Raw genomic sequence first — 26,380 nt, forward strand, 5'->3', positions numbered from 1 at the left:
GTCTATTGAGCTTTACATAGCTCTCAGCCAGTACTGTTTGGTATTAAACCTGTTGAGATTATAATGCCACAGATAGCGGAATGTGACTTGATTTGGTTAAAATGCTATTCATATGGGACTGTTTGTTCTGTCTTTGACAGTTGCAGCACATAGTATTGTACTTGTCAATACACGAATCCATATGCCAGGTTATTCCCTGACATTTCATTACTACATATATGTGTACCTTTTTAAATTATTGTGAATAAAGTGCAGTTTTTGAGCAGCATATACTGGTTTTTGTTCTCTTTTTGTTTTCATAGGTTTTTGTTACCAGTGCTGGTACCTGCACATAAGGCTACACTTTTAAAATACTTAAACATCTTAGTTTTTCTATAGTACGCTCCCGGTGGCGGAGTGTGTGCATGCGCACTACACCAGACTGGCTCAAGTACCTGAACTCATAGCAGAAGATCCAGGTGGCGGAGGAGGACTGATTAGCCTGAAGGGGGCTGGAGGAAGCCCCAGATATGTATAAAACTTTAATTTCATCTGTCTCATGTTTACTTTGTTACACAGTAGTACTATACTCTACATATGCACTCCCCACAGAGCTGCAGGGAATCCACTGAGAATGTTGTGCACATTGAGCACAGAGGTGTTGTCTGTCACCCATAAACCTTGTTCAGATTGTGCATAAAGAATGTGTGGAATAGAGGAAGAATCTCCTCATTCCCCTGCAGAGTACCTGCACATTCTTACATGTACCTACAGTCACATTGCCTAGGGCCTGATAGATGTTCTTTGTTCTGGGCTGTACCTTCTACAAGTACTAAGGACTAGTTTTAGTCTATGACTAAAGGGAATAAATATAGTAGTCTACATATCCTCACTTCAGTTGTCTTGTAAAATTCCTAAGCGTTGGCAGTTAAGAGACGAATTTCACGTTACATACTTTTAATCAACAAAATTGTAATATGCAAATTAGAGGAGTCGGAGGAATCCTAAACTGAGGAGTCGGAGTCGGTGGATTTTTGGACCGACTCCACAGCCCTGGTAAGCAGCGTTGCACCGGCCCTGCATTCCCACCCCGCACCCCACCCGACTACTTTTTCATGCCACCCGGCTGGAAAAAAATTCTGGGGAGAACCCTGAACATACTATGATGTCACTCTCTGAAACGGTACCACCACTGTGGAGCATTCATTGATGGAGTGCCTTGATTTGATGGGTGGTGGGGAGAGCCCACCTCTGGAATGCCTGAGAATTTGGAAGTGGAGGTACCCAGCCATTATCAATATTAGCAGAATACAGAAATGTCATCCTTGGGTGTTGCTGACCATTAGCCGATGAAAAACGTATGTTCTTCACAGGTCCTTCAATTACTTTGCAAAAGAATAGCGGAGTAGCCCATGGTGACCCAGAAACACCTGGAAGGTATAAAGGGCTAAAAGAGACCAAAAGGCCCTATATTAAAAAGCAAAGCTAAGTGTAACGTTGCCTTCTTAAATCATAAAATGTAAAATGCATGTAAACACATACAAATATGTATGTTTCTTCCAGAGTAAAATGAGCCATAAATTACTTTTCTCCTATGTTGCTGTCACTTACAGCAGGTAGTAAAAATCGGACAGAACGGCAGTTGCTCTCAGGGATGAACTCCAGATGAATTCCGAATGCGTTTCATTCAGAATTCATCCAGATAATTAAGGCACCGGAGCAGTGAGGGAGAGTTATGTGATGTGACTATCGCGTTTCCTCCTTCCGGGTTGAAGGAGGAAGCGCAGTAGTGACTCAACGAGGCCTGGAACGCAGCGAGGGACGGATTAAAGAAGCCGGGTACGTTTAACTCTCCCTCACCCACCCACTCAGGTGCCTCAATTATCCAGATGAATTCCGAATGAAACCCATTTGGAATTCATCCGGAGCTCATCCCTGGTTGCTCTGTCCAACTGCCAAAAAAAGGGTGCAGCAAGCAGAGAGGCTGCCCAGCATTATTGTATAAATCATTTTCTGAACAAAGGCCTTTTCAGAATAAAAGGCCATGCTGAGAATCCCCCATGAAGCGATGAACTAGTCCAATACCTGTCGGTTCTGTCAGATTTCTACTACCCACTGTAAATGACAGCATCATTGGAGAAAAGTAATTAATGGCTCGTTTTACTTTGGAAGAAACGTACTTCTTATTTGCATGTTTTCACATGTATTTTACATTTTACAATTTTTGCAATAGTGATCCTTTAAACCATAAGGAATTTCTGATAATTCAGATAATTCAGCTTTAAAGAGACTCTGTAACAAAATTTTGAGCCTTATTTCTTCTATCCTATAAGTTCCTATACCTGTTCTAATGTGCTCTGTCTTACTGCAGCCTTTCCTAGTTGCACAGTGGCTGTATTATCTGTTATACAATCTAATCTTTCCTCTGTCAGGCTCAGGCAGTCAGGCTGGAATGTGCTGTGCTGCTTGTGATTGGATAGAAGCTATACACACCCTCTCCAAGCCCCCTGCACACTCTGTATGACACACACTGAGCTACTCTCAGCCTATCACTTGCTATGTCTTTTGTTTGTAAACACTGCCTAAACCTGGCAATTACAAGCCAGGATTGCAGCAGGGAGAGGCAGAAACAGAACAAAGGGGCCCAGGAGAACATAATGAATAGAATGGTATGCTTTTTATTGTAAGAATTTTAGAGTACAAGTGAGAAGCTTTGGTTTCCCAAGGTGCATCATCTCTTTCTGCCCCTGAACACAAGGCTGCAAACCCATAACCGCTAGTGTTAAGTGAGCCAGTTGCTAATAAAGCAAACGCATACATTCACAAGGTGACATCAAAAGAGTTTTTATTCACAATATGAGTATTATCACAGCGGGGTCCTACCTTCGTCTTCCCCTCGGAGCCTTGTTCGGTCTTTGGCTTGATTGGGCAGTACCCCAGCTGGCACAGCCCTGCCATCACATCCCCCAAGTGTTGTGTGAAGAGTAGACTGCCAAGAGACAAGTGGCGGGACACCTCCAGCAGAGCCGTGCAAGTGACATAAAGCCTGCGGGTCCGGACCTGGGAGAGGTCACATGACACCATGGAACACACAAGAGCACCAAATTCTGAGCGATGCTGCAAAGGAAGGCCAATGCCAGGCAGGAGATAGGGGCAGATTCCCATAGAGACCACAAACTGAAGCGCGGACTGAACAGTCTTCTGCTGGGCAATGCTGAGAGTATCTGGGCTAAGGGCTGGGGCAGCCTCGGGGGTCTTTAGGTTGGGTTTGGGGGGCTTGAAAGAGGCAGCCAGCTGAACCATACAATCCTTTAGGCAGAGCAGCAGCACCAGGGCTTCCCATGTGAACCGCCATGATGGATCCGCTGCAGCCTCTGAGCCTTCTTGTGTCCACCTGTTGTCCTCCAAGACGGCTGACCGCAGAGTGCGTAGCTCCTCCCACCCTGCCGCATTATTAAGCTTCTCCTCCAGAGAGGCCACATTCAGCTGCAGTGTTCTCAGTAAGGCAGCCTGTTTATCAGTTTCAGGAGCACCAGACTCTGAAAAAGTAAAGAAAAACAAATAATGAGAACCTATTTTTTCCTGCAATCTGAAACACTGTAGAAACTTTAACCATACACCAAAATCAGTCAGCAGCTTAAAGGGAACCTGAAGTCAGAGGGATATGGAGGCTGACATTTAAAGTGAACCTAAAGTCAGGAAGAAAAAATGAGTTTAACTCACCTGGGGCTTCCCTCAGCCCCCTGAAGCTGATCGGTGCCCACGCTGACTCCATCAGATGCCCCTGGACCGGCCGGCGGCGACTTCCGGTTTCGCCCGTCACCGGTCGACAGGCTGGGAACGCGAGTGATTCTTCGCGTTCCCAGCCTGTATAGCGCCCCCTATGCTGCTATTGCGGCCAGGGCTGTGGAGTCGGAGTCGTGGAGTCGAAGTCGTGGAGTCGGGCAATTTTGGGTGCCTGGAGTCGGAGTCGGGAAAAAATGCACCGACTCTGACTCCTAATGAATTTGTAACTGTAATTAAAATAGAAAATATGATAAAATGTTTTATTTCTCAGATAATAGTCATCATAAATAATTTATATATACAGTAATAGCTGTGCTTAGTCCACAAAAATGAAATAAACCAATCAAAATTAGTTACTTGTGCGGCTTCAATAAAGCAGTCCCCGTATTTTTAAGGTCAGATATACATATCTGATTGTGACTGTATATATGATGTGTACACAGGAATCTCTTATATATACTAAATAACATCTATGCTGTAAGAATAAAGCCTGATGTGTAGCTGTGTCACTAATAGAGATGGTCAACGAGATGGAAATAATTCTGCATTGATGCTGATTTATGCAAATGTATGCACTCCCTTTGCTGATGAAATCAAATAATTTGATATGTTGTTAAAATTTGGTTTGGTGACTACGAATTAAAGGGTACCTGAGACGGATGAAAAGTAAAGTTTTATACATACCTGGGGCTTCCTCCAGCCCCCTTCAGGCTAATCAGTCCCTCGCTGTCCTCCTCCACCACCTGGATCTTTTGCTATGAGTCCTGGTAATTCAGCCAGTCAGCGCTGTCCGGCCGCATGCCGCTCCCACAGCCAGGAACATTCTGCACCTGCGCAATAGTGCTGCGCAGGTGTAGTACGCTCCTGGCTGCGGAGTGTGTGCATGCGCACTACGCTCGACTGGCTCAAGTACCTGGACTCATAGCAGAAGATCCAGGTGGTGGAGGAGGACAACGAGGGACTGATTATCCTGAAGGCGGCTGGAGGAAGCCCCAGGTATGTATAAAACTTTAATTTCATCTGTCTCAGGTATACTTTGTTACACAGTAGTACTATACTCTACATATGCACACCCCACAGAGCTGCAGGGAATCCACTGAGAATGCTGTGCACATTGAACACAGAGGTGTTGTCTGTCACCCATAAACCTTGTTCAGATTGCGCATGAAGACTGTGTAATAGAGGAAGAATCCCCTCATTCTCCTGCAGAGTACCTGCACATCATTCTTACATGTACCCACACTTATATTGCCTAGGGCCTGATCCATATTCTTTGTTCCGGTTTGTACCTTTTACAAGTACTCTTACCAAGGACTAGTTTTAGTCTAAAGGGAATAAATATAGTAGTCTACATATCCTTCTCACTTCAGTTGTCTTGTAAAATTCCTAAGCGCTGGCAGTTAAGAGACGAATTTCATGTTACATACTTTTAATCAACAAAATTGTAATATGCAAATTAGAGGAGTCGGAGTCGAGGAGTCGGAGTCGGTGGAATCCTAAACGGAGGAGTCGGAGTCGGTGGATTTTTGGACCGACTCCACAGCCCTGATTGCGGCCTCCCTATGCTGCAATAGCAGCATAGGGGGCGATATTCTGGCTGGGAACGCGAAGAATCACTCACGTTCCCAGCCTGTCGACCGGTGACGGCGAAACCGGAAGTCCCCGCCGGCCGGTCCAGGGGCATCTGATGGAGTCAGCGTGGGCACCGATCAGCTTCAGGGGGCTGAGGGAAGCCCCAGGTGAGTTAAACTCATTTTTTCTTTCTGACTTTAGGTTCACTTTAACTTTAAACAATACCGGTTACCTGGCAGTCCACCTGATCCTTTGCCTCTAATACTTTTAGCCACAGACCCAGAAAGCAAATGCAGATCGGGTGTTTTTGATCTAGGTCCTGTTTCCACTAGACACTTTCTCCAGGCCCTTGCAACCGACGGTCCCACGCTGGCACCTCCGCTCTCCGCCACTCTACCGGTCTCGCCGCACGGTGCAGAGGCTGACCGCAGGGTTGGCCTTACTGCGCCTGTGCGAATCGTTGCTGTCAATCATGGCCTCGTGGTCCGCGGCGAACTGCGCAGAACTACTACCACCTGCGCATGTCGACAGCGGACCATGCGGCCGTGATTAATAGCGGTGATTCGCACAGGAGCAATAAGGCCGACCCCGCGATCGGTCTCTGCACCGTGCGGCGAGATCGGGACAGCAGCAGAGAGGTCAGCGTGGGACAGTCGGCTGCAAGGGGCTGGAGAAAGCCCCATGTGAGTAAAGCTCATTTGTTGTTTTTTGCCCTGATAACTCCTTTAAGTGGGCAGTTATTTACCTGGGGCTTCTTCCAGCCCCCTGAAGCCTTCCTGGCCCCTCGCTGTTGTTTCGTGCTTCTCTGTTCCACACTGCCCCCCTCCGTAAGCTGGGTGGACGCGGTGAGTAGCAATTTTTACTTACTGTGCAAGTGGCAAACCAATCCCAGACACAGGGCTGCAATGCAAGAGGCACATGGGATGGGGTCACATAAGCAGTGTTTTAGGGGGGGGGGGGGGGCAGTAGAGGAACGGTGCAGCGCGGAAAGACTTCAGAGGGCTGGAAGTCCCAGGTAAGTATCTTGCCACTAATTTTTCTTTATCTGTATGCATTGTCTATGATACAGCACCACTGAATAAATCAGTAATTAAATATACCAAACAGGCGGATGTCTCTATGCGATATACAGGGAGCGAGCATAAGAGGCTCCCACATGCAGGGAGCATAAGAGGCTCCCACATGCAGGGAGCATAAGAGGCTGACACATGCAGGGAGTATAAGACGCTCCCACATGCAGGGAGTATAAGAGGCTGCCACATGCAGGGAGTATAAGAGGCTGCCACATGCAGGGAGTATAAGAGGCTGCCACATGCAGGGAGTATAAGAGGCTGCCACATGCAGGGAGTATAAGAGGCTGCCACATGCAGGGAGTATAAGAGGCTGCCACATGCAGGGAGTATAAGAGGCTGCCACATGCAGGGAGTATAAGAGGCTGCCACATGCAGGGAGTATAAGAGGCTGCCACATGCAGGGAGTATAAGAGGCTGCCACATGCAGGGAGTATAAGAGGCTGCCACATGCAGGGAGTATAAGAGGCTGCCACGTGCAGGGAGTATAAGAGGCTGCCACGTGCAGGGAGTATAAGACGCTCCCACGTGCAGGGAGTATAAGACGCTCCCACGTGCAGGGAGTATAAGAGGCTGCCACGTGCAGGGAGTATAAGAGGCTGCCACATGCAGGGAGTATAAGAGGCTGCTACATGCAGGGAGTATAAGAGGCTGCCACGTGCAGGGAGTATAAGAGGCTGCCACGTGCAGGGAGTATAAGAGGCTGCCACGTGCAGGGAGTATAAGAGGCTGCCACATGCAGGGAGTATAAGAGGCTGCCACTTGCAGGGAGCATAAGAGGTTCCCACATGCAGGGAGTACAAGAGGCTCCCACATGCAGGGAGTATAAGAGGCTCCCACATGCAGGGAGCATAAGAGGCTCCCACATGCAGGGAGCATAAGAGGCCCCCGCATGCAGAGAGTATAAGAGGCTGCCACATGCAGGGAGCATAAGAGGCTCCCACATGCAGGGAGTATAAGAGGCTCCCACATGCAGGGAGTATAAGAGGCTCCCACATGCAGGGAGTATAAGAGGCTCCCACATGCAGGGAGCATAAGAGGCCCCCGCATGCAGGGAGTAAAGGAGGCTCTCGCATGCAGGGAGTAAAGGAGGCTCTCGCATGCAGGGAGTATAAGAGGCTCTCGCATGCAGGGAGTATAAGATGCAGGGAGAAGATCCCCCAGGAATGGAGCAGCGCAGACAGTTGCTATGATTGCCACACACAGGAGTCAGGTGTAGTACATCCCCCATCCTATCCCCCCGCCCCATGCAATTACACACCGGGAGCATCCTCGCCTCTGGGGGTGATGAGGAGTTTCAGAGCTTCTGTCACATTTGCCACACTGACCGTGGCCGCCATCTTGCTACACCCAGAGATGCCTGCGTGTGACGTCACTTCAGGAGCGCCCGCAGCGTGAGTGCGCGGCCGCCATATTGTGTGTGGCACAGCGACTGAGGTTTCCAGACAGTAATACAGTATGCATAGCGGCGCTGTGTCACAAGGGGGAGGAGCGATGGTTGTGATGAAGTGACTCGGTGGAGAGATTCATGTTTTGTGTATACAGTTTGCAGGGCAGCTCAGGAGTTGTTTGTGTGATGGGGGACCCCAGGAGGATATTGGGGGTAATGTTACTACAGCCAGCAGGAGGAATTGGATTGCTGTCATTATTTGAAAGGTTTTATTAGAGCAAGTACTGAGGAGTTTGGGTACTTGCCTGGCCTATTAAGTACAGTTATATATAAGATACAAAATTCTTGTAATTGTGGACACATTATTATGGATATGTAATATGTGTATTGTATATGTTTTTTTACAGTGCTCCTGTTTTATACTGCCTGAGGAAGCGGGCTACAGACCCGCGAAAAGTGTTGCAAAATTTGTAGGAGTAAAAATACATTTTTAATGATTAATATCATTAGTGTCATTATTAGGGTGGTAGATCATCCAATACCCCCCATTTTATGATTTTTTTTTAGTGTATTTTATTCTGATTGTAATTTCGTGAACGCTAATGAGTACAGTGACCAGGTTTTTTTTATGCTCAACCTGGGAGGGGGGTGGGGGGGTGGAGAGGGTGCTAGTGCAAAAAAATTGGCATGTCCATGACAACGGTTAGAAAATGGGCGTGTCCATGACATGGTGTGGGCGGAGCGAACTGTAATGTAACTCCGAGGCAGTAGGCCAGAGTTTCCCCCCAAAACACAGATAGGTAATGGGACCGTAAAGGTAATTAGGCAATGTTCCCCAAACACATAAGAAAGCAGTGTTCCCACAATGATGTGGTGAAATGGGAGATTTGCATAATGGATGTCAGTCCATGACATGACTATGTACTCTGTAAAGTGCTGTAGAAGATGCTAGTGTTACATAAATACATAATGATATGGCGGAACATTAGACTTTACTATGGCCGGGATTAGATTGTGAGCTCTGCCCAGGACATGACTACATTCTCTGTAAAGTGCTGACTTAGATGCCAGTGCTTTATAAATACATAATTATATCGTAGGACATTATACTATGACTATGGTGGGATTGGATTGTCCGCGAAATCTGCAGAAACTGCTGATGCTACAGTATTAGCATATCATGTAATAATCATGAGCCCCCAAAATGCCAAATGCTGCAACAATAACCCCAAACTTTCAAATGTAGTCTCATCAAATAATAACTGCAGCAAGCGTTACCTCTGACACAGGAATTGCAATAAACATTACCTCCGCCAAATGAAATGCCACTACCGTTACCTCTGACACATGAAATGCAGCAGAAAACGATTACTCCGGTAAATGAGGCAAATATTACCTCCTGCGGCCACAGCTGGGATATCCAGCGGCCAAAAGTGGGACATAACCTGGGACACATTGCAGGTGGCAGAGCTAAAGAATGCCTACATCTGAGGGCCCTATAATCTCTAGCTACGCCATTGCACTGTACGGATCAAAAACGGATCTGTTAAAGTGATCCTTAAGTCAACTATAAAAAATGAGATTTACTCACCTGGGGCTTCCCTCAGCCCCCAGCAGCTGATTGGTGCCCTCGCAGCCCCGCTCTGACGCTCCAGGACCCGCCGGCGAACACCTCCGGTTTGGCCGTCACCGTCCGACAGGCATGGGAACGCGAGTGATTCTTCGCATTCCCAGCCATATTATCGCCCCCTATGCTGCTATTGCGGCCATAGCAGCATGCAGCAATAGCAGCATAGGGGTGATAAACAGGCTAGGAACGCGAAGAATCACTCGCGTTCCCATACCTGCCAGCCAGTGACGGTCAAACCGGAAGTGTTCGCCGGCGGGTCCTGGAGCGTCAGAGCGGGGCTGCAAGGGCACCGATTGGCTGCTGGGGGCTGAGGGAAGCCCCAGGTGAGTAAATCTCATTTTTTATAGTTGACTTAAGGTTCACTTTAAATGTATACATTTTTATAGAGGCAGGTCATTTCGGCTCAAGCTCTTCCCCATTGTAATGGGAAATCCGCTTCTTTTCAAAGCTTCAGCTCTTTTGGATTGACTCCCTTAAAGAGCCTGCTCTTACGGCTCCTGAATGGCTCTTTGTTTCTTGGCAACAATAGACGCTTTCTCTTCCTCTGCAGTCCACCAACCTTCCCTGGCTCACGCATGATTGGCTGGCTGTGCTGCCGCTCTCTAAAACTCCCTTCCTATTGGCTGGCTTCCGTCTTCAGGATGAGCACCAGCGAGAGGCTGTTTCCTAGGCCACCCAGGTTTCACCCAACCCACCCAATGGAATAGCGATCACCAAACCCAAAATGACTTGTCCCTCCGAGTTGCTACGACTTGGAGAGGTAATAGTAATTAATGCCGCCAGGTATTACAGCGGCAGCAGGGAGAGCTGTCATTCGGCTCACTCTTCACCCAAGTTAGCAGAATGCCATGTATCGGTTTTTATTGAGCAATCGGTTTTGATCCATGACCATCCGTTCCCTCCGCACACGATAAATGTGATGCATCCGTAGATCGGCCGCCCCAAACTTGGGGGAACGGGCAGAGTGTACCCATTCCTTTGGATTTTTGTGAACAGATCCTATTAAAGATAGTGGGCTTGATTCACAAAGCGGTGCTAACCTACTTAGCACGTCTAAAGTCTTTAGACGTGCTAACCAGGGTGCTAAGTAGGTTAGCACCGGATTTCTTAATTGAGAAAACCGGTGCTAACCTACTTAGCACCCTGGTTAGCGCGCCTTAAGACTTTAGACGTGCTAAGTAGGTTAGCACCGCTTTGTGAATCAAGCCCAGTGTGTGTATAGATGAAGGACCCGGCCCAGAGGGAGCGGCGGACAAGCAGCAGCCACGGACAGGTAATGTATAGCACTGGGAAGCATATTGCACATTAGTGGGACAGCATAGGGCGGCGTCACAAGGCCGTTTCCGGACTGATTTCTGCATGAAATCGATTGGGAATTGGCCTGCGGTGTATGGGCAGCCGACAGATCTCTCCTTTAATCAGATTTGATCAGAGAGAGATTTGTCTCTTGGTCGAATATGCCCATCATCGCTAGATGTATGGCTGCCTTTAGTCTTCGACTAGTGGTGATTGGATAATCATGCAGGACGAGGCTGTGTCTTTGGCTAGTGGTGATTGGATAGTCATGCAGGGCGAGGCTGCATCTTTGGCTAGTGATGATTGGATAGTCATGCAGGGCGAGGCTGTGTCTTCGACTAGAGGTGATTGGATAGTCATGCAGGGCGAGGCTGTGTCTTTGGCTAGTGATGATTGGATAGTCATGCAGGGCGAGGCTGTGTCTTTGGCTAGTGCTGATTGGATAATCATGCAGGGCGAGGCTGCGTCTTTGGCTAGTGATGATTGGATAGTCATGCAGGGCGAGGCTGTGTTTGGGGTTTGGGATAGCAACAGAGGCTGGGCTGTATAGGCAGATCCAGCCTCTGTATGCAGATAACATTCTTTAAAGAGAACCCGAGGTGGGAATTACTAATACTATTGGGGCACAGAGGCTGGTTGTGCACACTAAGACCAGCCTCTGTTGCCCCATCGTGTGCCTCCATGTCCCCCCTGCTCGCCGCTATAGACCCCGCAGTGCTGGCGACACGCAGCGCGTCGCAAGCACAATGTTTACCTAAGCGCTGTCTGTCAGCGCCGCTCCCCCGCCTCCTCCGCATCGGCGCACCCGCCCGTGTCCCTTCCCTCCCGCTGATAGGAGGGAAGTGACGCGGGCGGGTAGTGGCGATGCGGAGGAGGCGGGGGAGCGGCGCTGACAGACAGCGCTAAGGTAAACATTGTGCTGGCGACGCGCTGCGTGTCGCCAGCACTGCGGGGTCTATAGCGGCGAGCAGGGGGGACATGGAGGCACACGATGGGGCAACAGAGGCTGGTCTTAGTGTGCACAACCAGCCTCTGTGCCCCAATAGTATTAGTAATTCCCACCTCGGGTTCTCTTTAAACACACCTCGGGTTCTCTTTAAACACACCTCGGGTTTTCTTTAAACACACCTCGGGTTCTCTTTAATTGCGCTTAATCTGAGTATAGAGACTGTGTAAAGTCACATTTCCATGAAATCCTCAAAAGTAACTGTCATTGGATTTCTTGTTAAAGAGTAACTGTCAGGCTGCAGAAGCTAATTTAAACCTCTATTCTCCTGTGTTAAACAGTTTAGAAGGAAGCTCAAAAGCCATTAGTGAAGATAAACATTTCAGTTACCTTTGATGTGTGCTTATCTTAAAGGAAAACTTAAGTCAAAAAAAAAAAATGACATTTACTCACCTGGGGCATCCCTCAGCACCCCGAAGCTGGATGGTGCCCTCGCAGCCCCGCTCCGATCGTCCTGTCCCCGCCGGCGGCTACTTCCGGTTCGGCGACAGCCGCCGACAGGCTGGGAACGCGGCTGTTTTTCCGCGTTCCCAGCCGCTGCTATATATATATATACGCTATAGCAGCATAGAGGGTGATAGCAGCGGCTGGGAACGCGGAAAAACAGCCGCGTTCCCAGCCTGTCGGCGGCTGTCGCCGAACCGGAAGTAGCCGCCGGCGGGGACAGGACGATCGGAGCGGGGCTGCGAGGGCACCATCCAGCTTCGGGGTGTTGAGGGATGCCCCAGGTGAGTAAATGTCATTTTTTTTTTTTGACTTAAGTTTTCCTTTAAAGTCTGTTATAGACCCATAAAGACGCAAGCCGCAGCTAAACTGCAAAGCATTCTGGGGCCCTCCCCTCGGCTGCTAATGAGACGGTACAGGAGCTTCTAATCAGTCCAGCGCGAAACACTGATAAATCTCGGGGCAGAGTTTCACTGCAGGAGTCAGCTATTGTTCCTAGCCACATGGCTCATTAATATTCACTGCACACCGTGTTGTTCAAGAACGAGCTTATCTGTGATCAGAAGCAGGCAGGACATGACGACACATTTGGCTTCACAAACATGGAACCTGCCATGAGCTGTCAGGAGCATCTATCTCTGCATATACTATATACAAATTCTGTGAAATCCAAACGTGGACAGTGAAATGCATATGTAATGTAAGTACAGCCAATCTTTAGCTACTGATATATGTGTTTATTTTCTCTGAGACCTTATACCTAACAGCTCCTCTTTAAAGCCACAGAAAAAAAGGATGAGGCGAGCCAACAAATGGCAATGATTCTGTTAGTTATAGTGAAAGTTTTGTTTACATTTTATTTTATACTATTTTACTATAACTGTTTTTGGATTAAGGAAAACAAATCTCCTGGGTTTCCATTAATTCTTATGGGGAAATTCGATTTGATATAAGTGATATAAGAGCGCTTTGGATTACAAGCATGTCTCCGGAACTAATTATGCTCGCAAACCGAGGTTCCACTGTAAATATAATTTTCACGTTATTCAAATAAGCAGCATCTTTACCTATTAAACTGGTTTTTAATAATTGTATATATTGGTGGCATCTCCTCCCACAAGTCTTGTCCGCTATTAGTGCCCCCCTCTGCTGTGCAGTTGAATTTGTTTGATACTTTTAGTCTAAGTTCACAGTGGGACGTTAAAGTCGCGCGTTAAAACAGCATTTAACACAGAATAACTCACTGCAATGAAAAATCAATGCGGGTATCTTGCCCCAGGCGCAGTTTGTTGAATTCTTAAAAAGGCGGCAAAATGAATGGCAGTTTAGGCGCCAAAACCTGACCTTTAGGCGCCAAAACCTGACCTTGCCCCAGGCGCAACTTGGTCTTGATCCGTCCCTGCGTTCACAGTGCAGACATTGCATTGATGTCTAACGCTGCACGTTAAGTAAAAGTGCTGCATGCTGTGCGTTATCCACGTTATTAGCTGCATTGGACTGTTTGCACATGCTCAGTAATGACTTGGAAACATACTTTTCATTGCCTGCACTTTTTTACTGTATCTGCTGTATGCGACGGTAACGCTGCGTTGCCACTTTTTGGGCGCGTTGCGTTGTAAGCTTGTGGTGCGACTTTAACGTGGCATCACAACGCAACGTCCCACTGTGAATCTAGCCTCAAAGAAGTTTATTCAGTAAAGAACTTTTTATTACAAGTGGACATATTGTTTACAGACTGTGCTTTCAAATGGGCTTATCCCCTGTGTGACATGACTGCCATGGCAGATAAGCACAATATGTCTGCTTCCATGAATCAGGAAGTAGAAACTGTGCAGATTTATTTGAGGGTTTGTTTCAACTGTGACAAAGAAATGTTTTTTGTTTAAAGGTGATTATGTTGTTGTGTATCTTTTAGTGCAGAGAGGAAGTTCTGAGTTCAGGTCCACTTTAATATTCACATGGCCAGCAGTGTGGGTGTGTGATTCCTAGCAGTTATTTGCTTTGTGACTGGGGAGCTGCTGCTTATGCTGGCTGCTAGTACTGCTGGCTGCTGCTGTAACCTGATTTCTGAGCGAGTTCCTTCTTCTCTCACTCAGCCTATCTTCACAGCTCAGCACTGTCAGTAGCAGCTGCAGTTCTGGTTTCATTCACTGAACTGATTCGTTTAGTGTGATGAATCGACTCACAAAAAAGAACCGGATCAAATAATCCAGACATCACTACTACTCCATAAAGCCATATTAATCTATGCCATGCACTGATGAGGATCAATCAGTCCGAAACAGTCTGTATGCATTTTGGATTATTTTTGCTCTGTACAATTAACAAGCTGACACATCATTGCATTCCAGCGGTTCTGGAGGTGTGTTTAACTTCTAAGGGCAACAATGGTTGATTTGCATATATTCAGCAGTGATGCACTGGGAGACATCTCAAGCTCACTCCAACCTGAATTATCGCAAATACTTTTTGTTTTAAGAATGCAAACTTTTGTTTTTCATTTGTTAAAACAAACTATTATCCCCCTGAGGACGGTGTAAGCCGAAACCATGGGTAGGAGAACGGGCTACTCTGAAATGCCATAAGAGGTTTAATTGTGTATAACAGGGGTCAGGGCCGGGCCGAGGCATAGGCTGGAGAGGCTCCAGCCTCAGGGCGCAGTGTAGGAGGGGGAGCACAATTCATTCAGCTGTCATTCCTAATTGTGTTTGAAGCAGAAAGAAATAAGAAAAGAAGATACATGGAAGTGACTACAAGCCAGATAACTAGAGATTAAGGTGTTGGGGGTGCCTCTTAGTGTAATAGCAATCAGTGTGTGACGGCTGGGGTGGGAGGGATGGAGGGGCCTCTTAGTGTAATAGCAATCAGTGTGTGACAGCTGGGGTGGGAGGGATGGAGGGGAGCACTTTGGTGTTTCAGCCTTGGGTGCTGGAGGACCTTGTCCCAGCTCTGACAGGGGTGCCCACACTTTTTCGGCTTGTGAGCAAATTAGCAAGTGTAAATGATCTACCTATGTGCAATTTTAGGAGCACAATTGTATACACAGAATGGAAAATGTAGTGCGGTCGGGATCTACCATGAAGTCCTTGTGATCTACTGGTAGATCGCGATCTATCTAATGGGCACCCCTGGTGTATAAGGTGTATGTAACCATCTAATGCATGCAGATACCTTGATGCAAAAAGGGTCCAGTGTGCATGGACCCTCAATGTGAGTTATATGTTTTAACCGGTATCTGGAAAAGTTTGTTTTAAGAAATGGTAACCCTGTGTTGTGTGAACTAATAGCCTGTGTTGTGGTTTATGCCCTGGTGGTGGCTACATCTGTCTTTTTGAGCACTTGGTGACTGCAGGCCTGGCCACAACAATAAAGGGTGACTTGACAGCGCTGAGGATTATATACATATGTCTATATTGTTCTATTCAGAGACGTAACTAGAAATTACTGGCCCCCCTGCAAAACTTTGGTTGTGGCCCCCTCCTGCCAAACACCCCCCTTCGCCCAGCCTCAGATTATTACATTCACTCTGTCCTCCTTTGGAGGAGCAGAACTGGCTCTGCAGCCTTAACCAGCATCACTACATTACACAGCACTTGGGGAGGGGTAAAGAGGTCGGGGGCTGGGCACTGTACATAAGACCCTGCTGCACAATGGGGTCTGTCTACAAATCTTTGTCTGCAAAACTTTGTATCATTCCTTATCAGTGGCTGAGCAGTTGCAGACATTAGAACAATTGTGCATAGAGCAGAATGTTTTTTTTTGATCCTTGCCCTTAGTTGCCAGTCTCTCAGGACAGGGTCCCCTGCTGCTTCTGCCCCCCCCCCCCTGCAGCTGCATTCCTTGCAGGATCTATTGTTACGCCCCTGGTTCCATTCTGGATTGGAATACCTCTGGCTGCGGACTATCTTTCTTCCTTTTTTTGGTGCTCATATCCCTTTTTTCTTCAAGTGCTAACAAGCAGTACTACAGCCAGTGCAACTGCTTGAGAAATTGTGCTCAGTTACGGACGGAACTAGTACAGTAGAGAAGCTTGAAGTTTGTGGTAAGTTTGCTGCTAACATAGAACGTGATTGGATGGAAAAGCTGTATGCTCAGAGGTTATTTCTGTTTACTACATTGTGCAGTTATCTGCAAGGGGACCTGACCTGCAGCAGCTCAACACACTGCCTATCCAGCTCCATCGACATTGTGTAAGTGATCTGTATGTCTATGCGTACGCACTTACTATACCCAGATACATAGATAACATTTACACACAAACACTGTACACACATAGTAGCACTGTATACACACAAACACTTGCATACAGATCCATGCTGTGACATTATGTACACACATATTATTCACACACTGTATGCAGCCACCATACACAAGCTATTTACAAACACACACACACAGACAAACCCACTCTCTCACTCACAAACTCTCTCTCTCTCTCTCTCTCTCTCTCTCTCTCTCTCTCTCTCTCTCTCTCTCTCTCTCTCTCTCTCTCTCTCTCTCTCTCCATACACTGTGTAAATAAATGACTAAACACACAGATTATATACACTGTACATGTTGTATGCACACACACACTGTACACACACACTATACTATACTCTCTCTCTCCCCGTGTAAACAAATGACCAAACACACAGATTATATACATGCTGTATACACACGCACACTGTACATGCTACTGTATTATAATATATTCGTACGCAAACACTCTGAGTACACATAGATTATGCACACACAGACACTGTACATACACTATGTTTACATATCTGAGTACACACATACGCACACTGCGTACACATACATGGTACACAAACACAGGAATACACATGCGTACACACATGGCTTGATTCACTAAAGTGTAATAACTGCTATCACAGCAGTTATCACACACTCTGCCGCTCGCAAAAGTTTACACGCAAACAGCATTAGTTCACGTGATAAAAAAAAGGTTATAGCGCCATCACGTGTGCTTCTCACGTGAAACGCGCACGTGATCACGCGCAAACGTTCTTTTATCACGTGAAGTGAGGCTTTTCACGTGAAAACATATGCGGTCGCCAGTTCGCATGATAACTGCTGTGAAAGCAGTTATCACGCAGTAGTGAATCGACTCCAATGTGTGATAACTTTGATAAGGTGTGATATTTGTCTTATCACGGTTAGTGAATCAAGCCCGATAAACGAACGTTTGTGCATGATGGTGTGCGCGTTTCACATGAAAAGCACACGTGATCGCGCGATAACCTTCGTTTATCACGTGAACTAATGCTGTTCGAGTGTAAACTTTTGCGAGCGGCAGAGCGTCTGATAATAACTGCTGTTGCACACGTGGTTTTTCCACTGTGGCCTTTGTAAAGCTCTGACCCAATCATTGTCTGCTTTACAGGATCTGACACCTGATCCGGATCAGAGACCAGAACTCACCCCTAGCGCCGCCCCATGGGGAGGAACAGACAGTGCGGCGCAAGAGGTGTGCTGCTGACACTCCTCCTGCAGGTGGGTTCTGCACAATTATTTACCATCATTTGTACGTTTTTCAGTCTCATAAAATGTTCTGCAGAATACCTTCACTATTTGGTGATGTCATTTTGCCTTCAGAATCAGAAGGTATTTGTGATAATTCAGCTTTAAGTGAGCTATTTCAGTTTCCCATGATGCATCACTTCTGAAATGTTCTTTATGCCCTCCTGGTGGTTCTGGGTCACCATGAGCTGCCTATTCTTTATTCCATGATCTGATAGACAAATAGCCCTTTAGCAACTAGTTTCCATTGTATTTGCGATGTAAACAGAGGCGCCAAAAGGATAAAACAGGCTAAAATAGTTAAAAAATGCTTGGAAGGCAGCGATGGACTTACCTCCTAAAAGCAGGCACAAAACTGTCAGTTTCAACAGGTATAAATTTATTGATATACTCCACAAGGTGTTTGCAATGCGTTTCACAGGTATAGTCCCGCTTCCTCGGGCAATAGAAAAGGAGCATACCAAAGTGTTAGGTCAGGGATGCACTCGGCGCCTCTGTCTATTGTAGATTCTATTGTGAGCCGACACATTGTTGACCCTTGTTATTATCATCAATGTTGTTATGCTTATTCAGCATTGTTGTGTTTCCTCTCAGTGGCAGATTGCGGGAGGATCGGCACAATGGGAACTCTGTCGCGTCAATTTCATGAATAAGCATCACCATTTCTCAGTGCCGCCATCTCTGGAGCCGGGCATGATAGTGGGGCAAGGTAAGAGAACCTGTCACTTAGAGTTGCTAATAAATCAGCTGCTTTGGTTGGGGTTAACTCAGCAGCGGAAATCATAGGTTGCCTTTGCTTTCCTGCTGAAAGTTAAACATTCAGCATCTGGATGACCAGATCATCAGGTGACCTCTTTAGGTAGACATACACTTGTGAAGATGATCACCCATGAATACCTAGCCTAACCGTCTTCAGGCCGTTCTGTCATTCAATTTCCTCGCTAACATAAATGTTTGATCTGACCTATTCACCACTTTGCCGCTCATGTACAGTATATCTACGCACCTTTAAACTTCATTTCCAGGCGTTGGGAGTAGATATACGTACATCCGCCGCTGTCCGCGATCCCGCTCGCTCGTGTGTGCGCTCCCGCTTCCCCGTTCATTGATCTAAGTCCCACAGCAATGATCGGCTGCTTCTATGAGAAGCTGCGCAATCATTCTAAAAAAAGCCAAAAACTTTCCCATCCTCACCCGGGCCGAGGCAGAGGCGAGAGAGGCTCCAGCTTCAGGGGGCAGTGTAGGAGGGGGCGTACAACTCACTCAGCTATCATTCCCCTATTGTAAAGCAGAGAGAAATAAGAAAAGGGGATACATGGCAGTGACTGCAAGCCAGATAACTAGAGATTGGGGGGTTGGGGCTCTGGGGCACCTCCTAGTGTAAGGGCTGGTTCAGACGGAAGTTTGCAGAGCGTTTACTGCCAGCGTTTGGGGCTTGGCGTTAAACGCTCTCATTCAAGTGAATGGGAGCGTTTGTACCAAGCTTTTACGCGCGTTTGCACAAACGCGGCGTTCGGGTCCCGATTTTCACTGGCGTTCAAGGAGCCCCTGGAAGCTACATGTTGCTTCCAGGGGCGGTTAACCGCGACGGGTAATGTCCCTCTAGGGGAAGAAAAAACGCGACCGCATCCGAACGCAATGCGAACGCTACTGAAAGCCTGAACGCATCACGAACGCAACGCCAACGAACGCGACGCCTCCAAACGTCCGTCTGAACCAGCCCTTATAGCAATCAGTGTGTGACGGCTGTGGTGGGAGAGATGGGTGTTGGGGCACACTTTGGGGTCTCAGCCTTGGGTGCTGGAGGACCTTGTCCCGGCTCTGATCCTCACTACACTTCCTGTAAGCGTACAAACTAAGCTTACAGGACGAATACACAAAAAATTACTGTGGTCATCTTTTGGCTAAATAGTAAAACTACATTTAAAAGCATTTTTTTTATATACAAATACATATTTTTTACATTTTAAATTAACTCATTACCTCCCACACTCCCCAATTGTTACCAAAAATTACAATTAAAAAAAATACATAAATAGTTAACTTAGGGACTGAACTTGTTTTTAATATGTATGTCAAGAGGGTATATCACTGTCACTTTATAAATTATGGGCTGTAATTAGGGATGTACGCAAAACTGGAAAAATACTCCTTTTTTTCCGAATAAAATATTTGTGCCAGACATTGTGATAGAGACATAATTTAAATTGTGTAATAACCAGTACAAATGGGCAAATAAATTGCATTGATTTTATTTAACCACTTAAGGCCCGCCCCCAGCCGATGGGCGGCGGCAAAGTCCGGGCCTAAACGACCGCAATACGCCCATCGGCGGGGGCGGCTGCGGGCGTGGTTATGCGGCGATCGCGACATTCGTGACGCGATCAGCCGCCGGCGACTGGCTCCGCCCCCCTCGCGCTGTAACCCGCCGGCCGTTTGGAAGCGCCGGCGGGTTACTAGCACCCGGATCGCCGCATGGATTATGAATAATAGGCTTTGTAATGTATACAAAGCCTATTATACTGGCTGCCTCCTGCCCTGGTGGTCCCAGTGTCCGAGGGACCACCAGGGCAGGCTGCAGCCACCCTAGTCTGCACCAAGCACACTGAACCTGCCCCCTCCCCTTCCCTCTGATCGCCCACAGCACCCCTCAGACCCCCCCCTGCCCACCCCCCAGACCCCTGTTAGCACCCAGTCACCCCCCTAATCACCCATCAATCACTCCCTGTCACTTTCTGTCAACGCTATTTTTTTTAACCCTAAACTGCCCCCTGCTCACCCCTCCACCCCTCAGATTCTCCCCAGACCCCCCCCCCCTGTGTACTGTATGCATCTATCCCCCCTGATCACCTGCCAATCACCTGTCAATCACTCATTAATCACCCATCAATCACCCCCCTGTCACTGCCACCCATCAATCAGCCCCTAACCTGCCCCTTGCGGGCAATCTGATCAACCACCCACACCAACAGAATGCCCGCAGATCCGACATCAGATCACCTCCCAAGTGCAGTGTTTACATCTGTTCTCTACTCTAAACACCCACTAATTACCCATCAATCACCACCTATCACCACCTGTCACTGTTACCCATCAGATCAGACCCTAATCTGCCCCTTGCGGGCACCCAATCACCCGCCTACATGCTCAGATTGCCCTCAGACCCCCTCTTATCAATTCGCCAGTGCAATATTTACATCTGTTCTTCCCTGTAATAACCCACTGATCACCTGTCAATCACCCATCAATCACCCCCTGTCACTGCCACCCATCAATCAGCCCCTAACCTTCCCCTTGCGGGCAATCTGATCACCCACCCACACCAATAGATCGCCCGCAGATCCGACATCAGATCACCTCCCAAGTGCAATATTTACATCTGTTCTTCCCTGTAATAACCCACTGATCACCTGTCAATCACCCATCAATCACCCCCTGTCACTGCCACCCATCAATCAGCCCCTAACCTTCCCCTTGCGGGCAATCTGATCACCCACCCACACCAATAGATCGCCCGCAGATCCGACATCAGATCACCTCCCAAGTGCAGTGTTTACATCTGTTCTCTCCTCTAAACACCCACTAATTATCCATCAATCACCCCCAATCACCACCTGTCACTGTTACCCATCAGAATAGACCATAATCTGCCCCTTGCGGGCACCCAATCTCTCGCCCCACACGCTCAGATTGCCCTCAGACCCCCCTTATCAATTCGCCAGTGCAATATTTACATCTGTTCTTCTCTGTAATAACCCACTGATCACCTGTCAATCACCTATCAATCACCCATCAATCACCCCCTGTCACTGCCACCCATCAATCACCCCCTGTCACTGCCACCCATCAATCAGCCCCTAACCTGCCCCTTGCGGGCAATCTGATCACCCACCCACACCATCAGATTGCCCCATACCTACCCTCAGATCACCTCCAAAGTGCATTGTTTACGTCTGTTCTGCCATCTAATCACCCACTGATCACCCATCAATCAGCCCCTGTCACTGATACCCATCAGATTAGACCCTAATCTGCCCCTAGGGCACCCAATCACCCGCCCACACCCTCAGAACGCCCTTAGACCCTAGCCCTGATCACCTCGCCAGTGCATTGCTTGCATCTATTTCCCCCCTCTAATCACACCTTGAGACACCCATCAATCACCTCCTGTCACCACCTGTCACCCCCTAGCACACTCGGCCAAACCCTCAGACCCCCTTCCGATCACCTCCCCAGTGCATTGATTGTATCTATTTTCCCCCCTAACCATCCCCTGAGACACCCATCAATCACCTCCTGTCACCCCCCTAGCACTCCTATCCATCAGATCAGGCCCAATACAACCTGTCATCTAAAAGGCCACCCTGCTTATGACCGGTTCCACAAAATTTGCCCCCTCATAGACCACCTGTCATCAAAATTTGTAGATGCTTATACCCCTGAACAGTCATTTTGAGAAATTTGGTTTCCCGACTACTCACGGTTTTGGGCCCGTAAAATGCCGGGGCAGTATAGGAACCCCACAAGTGACCCCATTTTAGAAAAAAGCCACCCCAAGGTATTCTGTTAGGTGTATGACGAGTTCATAGAAGATTTTATTTTTTGTCAACAGTTAGCGGAAATTGATTTTTATTCTTTTTTTCACAAAGTGTCATTTTTCACTAACTTGTGACAAAAAATAAAATCTTCTATGAACTCACCATACACCTAACTGAATACCTTGGGGTGTCTTCTTTCTAAAATGGGGTCACTTGTGGGGTTCCTATACTGCCCTGGCATTTTAGGGGCCCTAAACCGTGAGGAGTAGTCTAGAAAACAAATGCCTCAAAATGACCTGTGAATAGGACGTTGGGTCCCTTAGCGCACCTAGGCTGCAAAAAAGTGTCACACATGTGGTATCGCCATACTCAGGAGAAGTAGTATAATGTGTTTTGTGGTGTATTTTTACACATACCCATGCTGGGTGGGAGAAATATCTCTGTAAATGGACAATTGTGTTTAAAAAAAATCAAAAATGTGTCATTTACAGAGATATTTCTCCCACCCAGCATGGTTATATATAAAAATACACCACAAAACACATTATACTACTTCTCCTGAGTACGACGATACCACATGTGTGACACTTTTTTGCACCCTAACTGCGCTAAGGGGCCCAAAGTCCAATGAGTACCTTTAGGATTTCAAGGGTCATTTTGCGGCATTTGGTTTCCAGACTACTCCTCCTGGTTTAGGGCCCCTAAAATGCCAGGGCAGTATAGGAACCCCACAAGTGACCCAATTTTAGAAAGAAGACACCCCAAGGTATTCTGTTAGGTGTATGATTAGTTCATAGAAGATTTTATTTTTTGTCACAAGTTAGCGGAAATTGATTTGTATTGTTTTTTTTTCACAAAGTGTCATTTTACGCTAACTTGTGACAAAAAAAATCTTCTATGAACTCACCATACTCCTAACAGAATACCTTGGGGTGTCTTCTTTCTAAAATGGGGTCACTTGTAGGGTTCCTATACTGCCCTGGCATTTTAGGGGCCCTAAACCGTGAGGAGTAGTCTAGAATCCAAATACCTCAAAATGACCTGTGAATAGGACGTTAGGCCCCTTAGCGCACCTAGGTTGCAAAAAAGTGTCACATGTGGTATCGCCGTACTCAGAAGAAGTAGTATAATGTGTTTTGGGGTGTATTTTTATACATACCCATGCTGGGTGGGAGAAATCTCTCTGTAAATGGACAATTGTGTGTAAAAATAAATCAAACAATTGTCATTTACAGAGATATTTCTCCCACCCAGCATCTGTATGTGTAAAAATACACCACAAAACACATTATACTACTTCTCCTGAGTACGGCGGTACCACATGTGTGGCATTTTTTTGCACCCTAAGTGCGCTAAGGGGCCCAAGTCCAATGAGCATCTTTAGGCTTTACAGGGGTGCTTACAATTAGGCACCCCCCAAAATGCCAGGACAGTGAACACACCCCACAAATGACCCCATTTTGGAAAGTAGACACTTCAAGGTATTCAGAGAGGAGCATAGTGAGTCCGTGGCAGATTTCATTTTTTTTTGTTGCAAGTTAGAAGAAACGGAACCTTTTTTTTTTGTCACAAAGTGTCATTTTCCGCTAACTTGTGACAAAAAATAAAATCTTCTATGAACTCACCATGCTTCAGGATGTCTTCTTTCCAAAATGGGGTCATTTGGGGGGTATCCTGGAATTCTAGCCCCTCATGAAACATGTCAGGTGGTCAGAAAAGTCAGAGATGCTTCAAAATGGGAAAATTCACTTTTGGCACCATAGTTTGTAAATGCTATAACTTTTACCCAATCCAATAAATATACACTGAATGTTTTTTTTTTTTATCAAAGACATGTAGCAGAATAACTTTCGCGCTCAAATGTATAGGAAATTTTACTTTATTTGAAAAATGTCAGCACAGAAAGTTAAAAAAGTCATTTTTTTGACAAAATTCATGTCTTTTTTAATGAATATAATAAAAAGTAAAACTCGCAGCAGCAATCAAATAGCACCAAAAGAAAGCTGTATTAGTGACAAGAAAAGGAGCCAAAATTCATTTAGGTGGTAGGTTGTATGACCGAGCAATAAACCGTGAAAGCTGCAGTGGTCTGAATGGAAAAAAAGGCTCTGGTCCTTAAAGGGAGCCAGAGAGGATGAACTATACATACCTGGGGCTTCCTCCAGCCCCATACGCACGGATCGCTCCCACGCCGCCGTCCTCCGCTGCCTGGATCCGCCGCCACCGGGTCCCGTCATTGCCGCGAGTCGGCAAGTCGGCCGGCGGACGCGGCCAATTCTCCGCATCACAGGGTGCTCTCCCCATACAGATACGCATGTGGCTGCTTACTGCGCAGCTGCATGCGTACATGTATGGAGGGAGCCCCTGTGATGCGGACAATTGACCGCGTCCGCCGGAAGTGACGGGCCCGGTAGCGGCGGATCCAGGAAGCTGAGGACGGCGGCGTGGGAGCGATTCAGGCTTATGGGGCTGGAAGAAGCCCCAGGTATGTATAAAATCTTTGCCCTTTTTCACCCCTCGTTCCTCTCTGGTTCCCTTTAACCTCCCTGGCGTTCTATTAAAATCGCCAGGGAGGCTGCGGGAGGGTTTTTTTTTATAAAAAAAAAAACGATTTCATGCAGCCAACTGAAAGTTGGCTGCTTCCCTCGTCACCATAGCGACGAGCGGAGTGACGTCATGGACGTCAGCCGACGTCCTGATGTCAGCCACCTCCGATCCAGCCCTTAGCGCTGGCCGGAACTATCTGTTCCGGCTGCGCAGGGCTCGGGCAGCTGGGGGGACCCTCTTTCGCCGCTGCTCGCGGCGGATCGCCGCAGAGCGGCGGCGATCAGGCAGCACACGCGGCTGGCAAAGTGCCGGCTGCGTGTGCTGCTTTTTATTTGGCGCAAATCGGCCCAGCAGGGCCTGAGCGGCGACCTCCGGCGGTAATGGACATGTATACTCGTCCATACCGCCAAGGAGGTTAAGGGGCGAAAAGACTGCGGTCCTCAAGTGGTTAATGTAGCATGCATTATTTAAAAACTATAATGGCCAAAAACTGAAAAATAATGATTTTTTTCCCAATTTTTTTCTTATTGTCCCGTTAAAACACATTTAGAATAAAATAATTCTTGGCATAATGTCCCACCCAAAGAAAGCCTAATTGGTGGTGAAAAAAAAGATATAGTGCATTTCATTCTGATAAGTAATGATAAAATTATAGGCGAATGAGTGGGAGGAGCGCCGAAAGTTGCTCTGGTGCTCAAGGGGTAAAACCCCTCAGTTGTGAAGTGGTTAAATACCCTTGTAAATGTCTATGAAGTGGGTGTAGCCAGAGATGTAATGATGGGGGCATTAGATGCCAATTGGGCCATTTGTCTCTGGAGCTTCATAGTATACAGTCTTGTACTCCTCTGTGGGGTTCCTCAGGGCTCTATGCTTGGTCCCCTTCTCTTTTCCATCTTGGCAATTTAACGTATTTTTCGGACTATAAGACGCACCTTGGTTTAGAGCATGAAAAGCAAGGAAAAAGAAAAAATAGTAAAACTGGTGCGTCTATGGTGCAGGGGTGTCTTATGGACCTTTTCCCCCTTTAACCTACTCTATCTAAGCTACACTGCCCAGCTACACTACACTTACCTCAGCTGCACTCATCAGTTACACTACACTATATACTACGCTAGCCTAACCCCTGCCACCCCACCAGCCAAGTTGCACAGCTGCACTACACTAACCCCAGCTGCACTCACCCTTTACACTACACTACAGATTACGCTAGCCTAACCCCTGCTGCCCCACCAGCCAAGTTACACGGCTGCACTACACTAACACTACACTGTAATGCACTAACACTGCACTACACTTCAGCTCTCACCAGATCGTGCTCCTCTCTCCCGTGCTCCCGGCTTGCTCATAGACGGACTCCTCTTCTCCTTCTGCAGCTGCTGGCAATATAGTAATACGCTGCAGCCGACTACCGCTATACAGCTTCAGGTCTTCCAGTCATTAGGGCCTCCATACTTCCTCATTACTGGTTGTTACTGTAACCCCAACTGGGCATGTACCCCGGGGTCACGCACTGGTGAGGTTACAGTAACAACCAGTAATGAGGCAGTATGGAGCTCACAATGAACGGAGAAACCCGCAGCTGAATAGCAGTAGGCGGCC

At 47.3% G+C, this 26,380-nt stretch overlaps 2 protein-coding genes across 7 annotated transcripts in view; one reads left to right on the forward strand and one right to left on the reverse strand.

The window, feature by feature from the left end:
- Positions 1–7,761, reverse strand: part of TANGO6 (transport and golgi organization 6 homolog) — a 106,181-nt gene extending 98,420 nt beyond the window's left edge. For both annotated transcript variants that reach the window (XM_068260126.1, XM_068260125.1), the window contains exons 1-2: positions 7,669–7,761; positions 2,863–3,518 (exon numbers count right to left, since the gene is read on the reverse strand). In XM_068260126.1, the coding sequence (XP_068116227.1) occupies positions 2,863–3,518; positions 7,669–7,747 (735 nt within the window). In that variant the 5' untranslated portion in view covers positions 7,748–7,761. The remainder of the gene's footprint in view (positions 1–2,862; positions 3,519–7,668) is intronic.
- Positions 7,762–7,914: 153 nt separating this feature from the next.
- LOC137538376 (cadherin-1-like) overlaps positions 7,915–26,380 on the forward strand; it is a 178,711-nt gene continuing 160,245 nt past the window's right edge. For 2 of the 5 annotated variants that reach the window (XM_068260503.1, XM_068260499.1), the window contains exons 1-3: positions 16,039–16,363; positions 17,560–17,669; positions 18,291–18,405. In XM_068260503.1, coding sequence (XP_068116604.1) covers positions 17,613–17,669; positions 18,291–18,405 — 172 coding nt within the window. In that variant the 5' untranslated portion in view covers positions 16,039–16,363; positions 17,560–17,612. Of the gene's footprint in view, positions 8,011–12,520; positions 12,874–16,038; positions 16,364–17,559; positions 17,670–18,290; positions 18,406–26,380 lie in introns of those variants that run through there. The other 3 variants (XM_068260500.1, XM_068260502.1, XM_068260501.1) reach the window with 3 other exon arrangements.

The sequence above is a fragment of the Hyperolius riggenbachi genome, chromosome 11, assembly GCF_040937935.1.
Source record: "Hyperolius riggenbachi isolate aHypRig1 chromosome 11, aHypRig1.pri, whole genome shotgun sequence".
NCBI lineage: Eukaryota > Metazoa > Chordata > Amphibia > Anura > Hyperoliidae > Hyperolius > Hyperolius riggenbachi.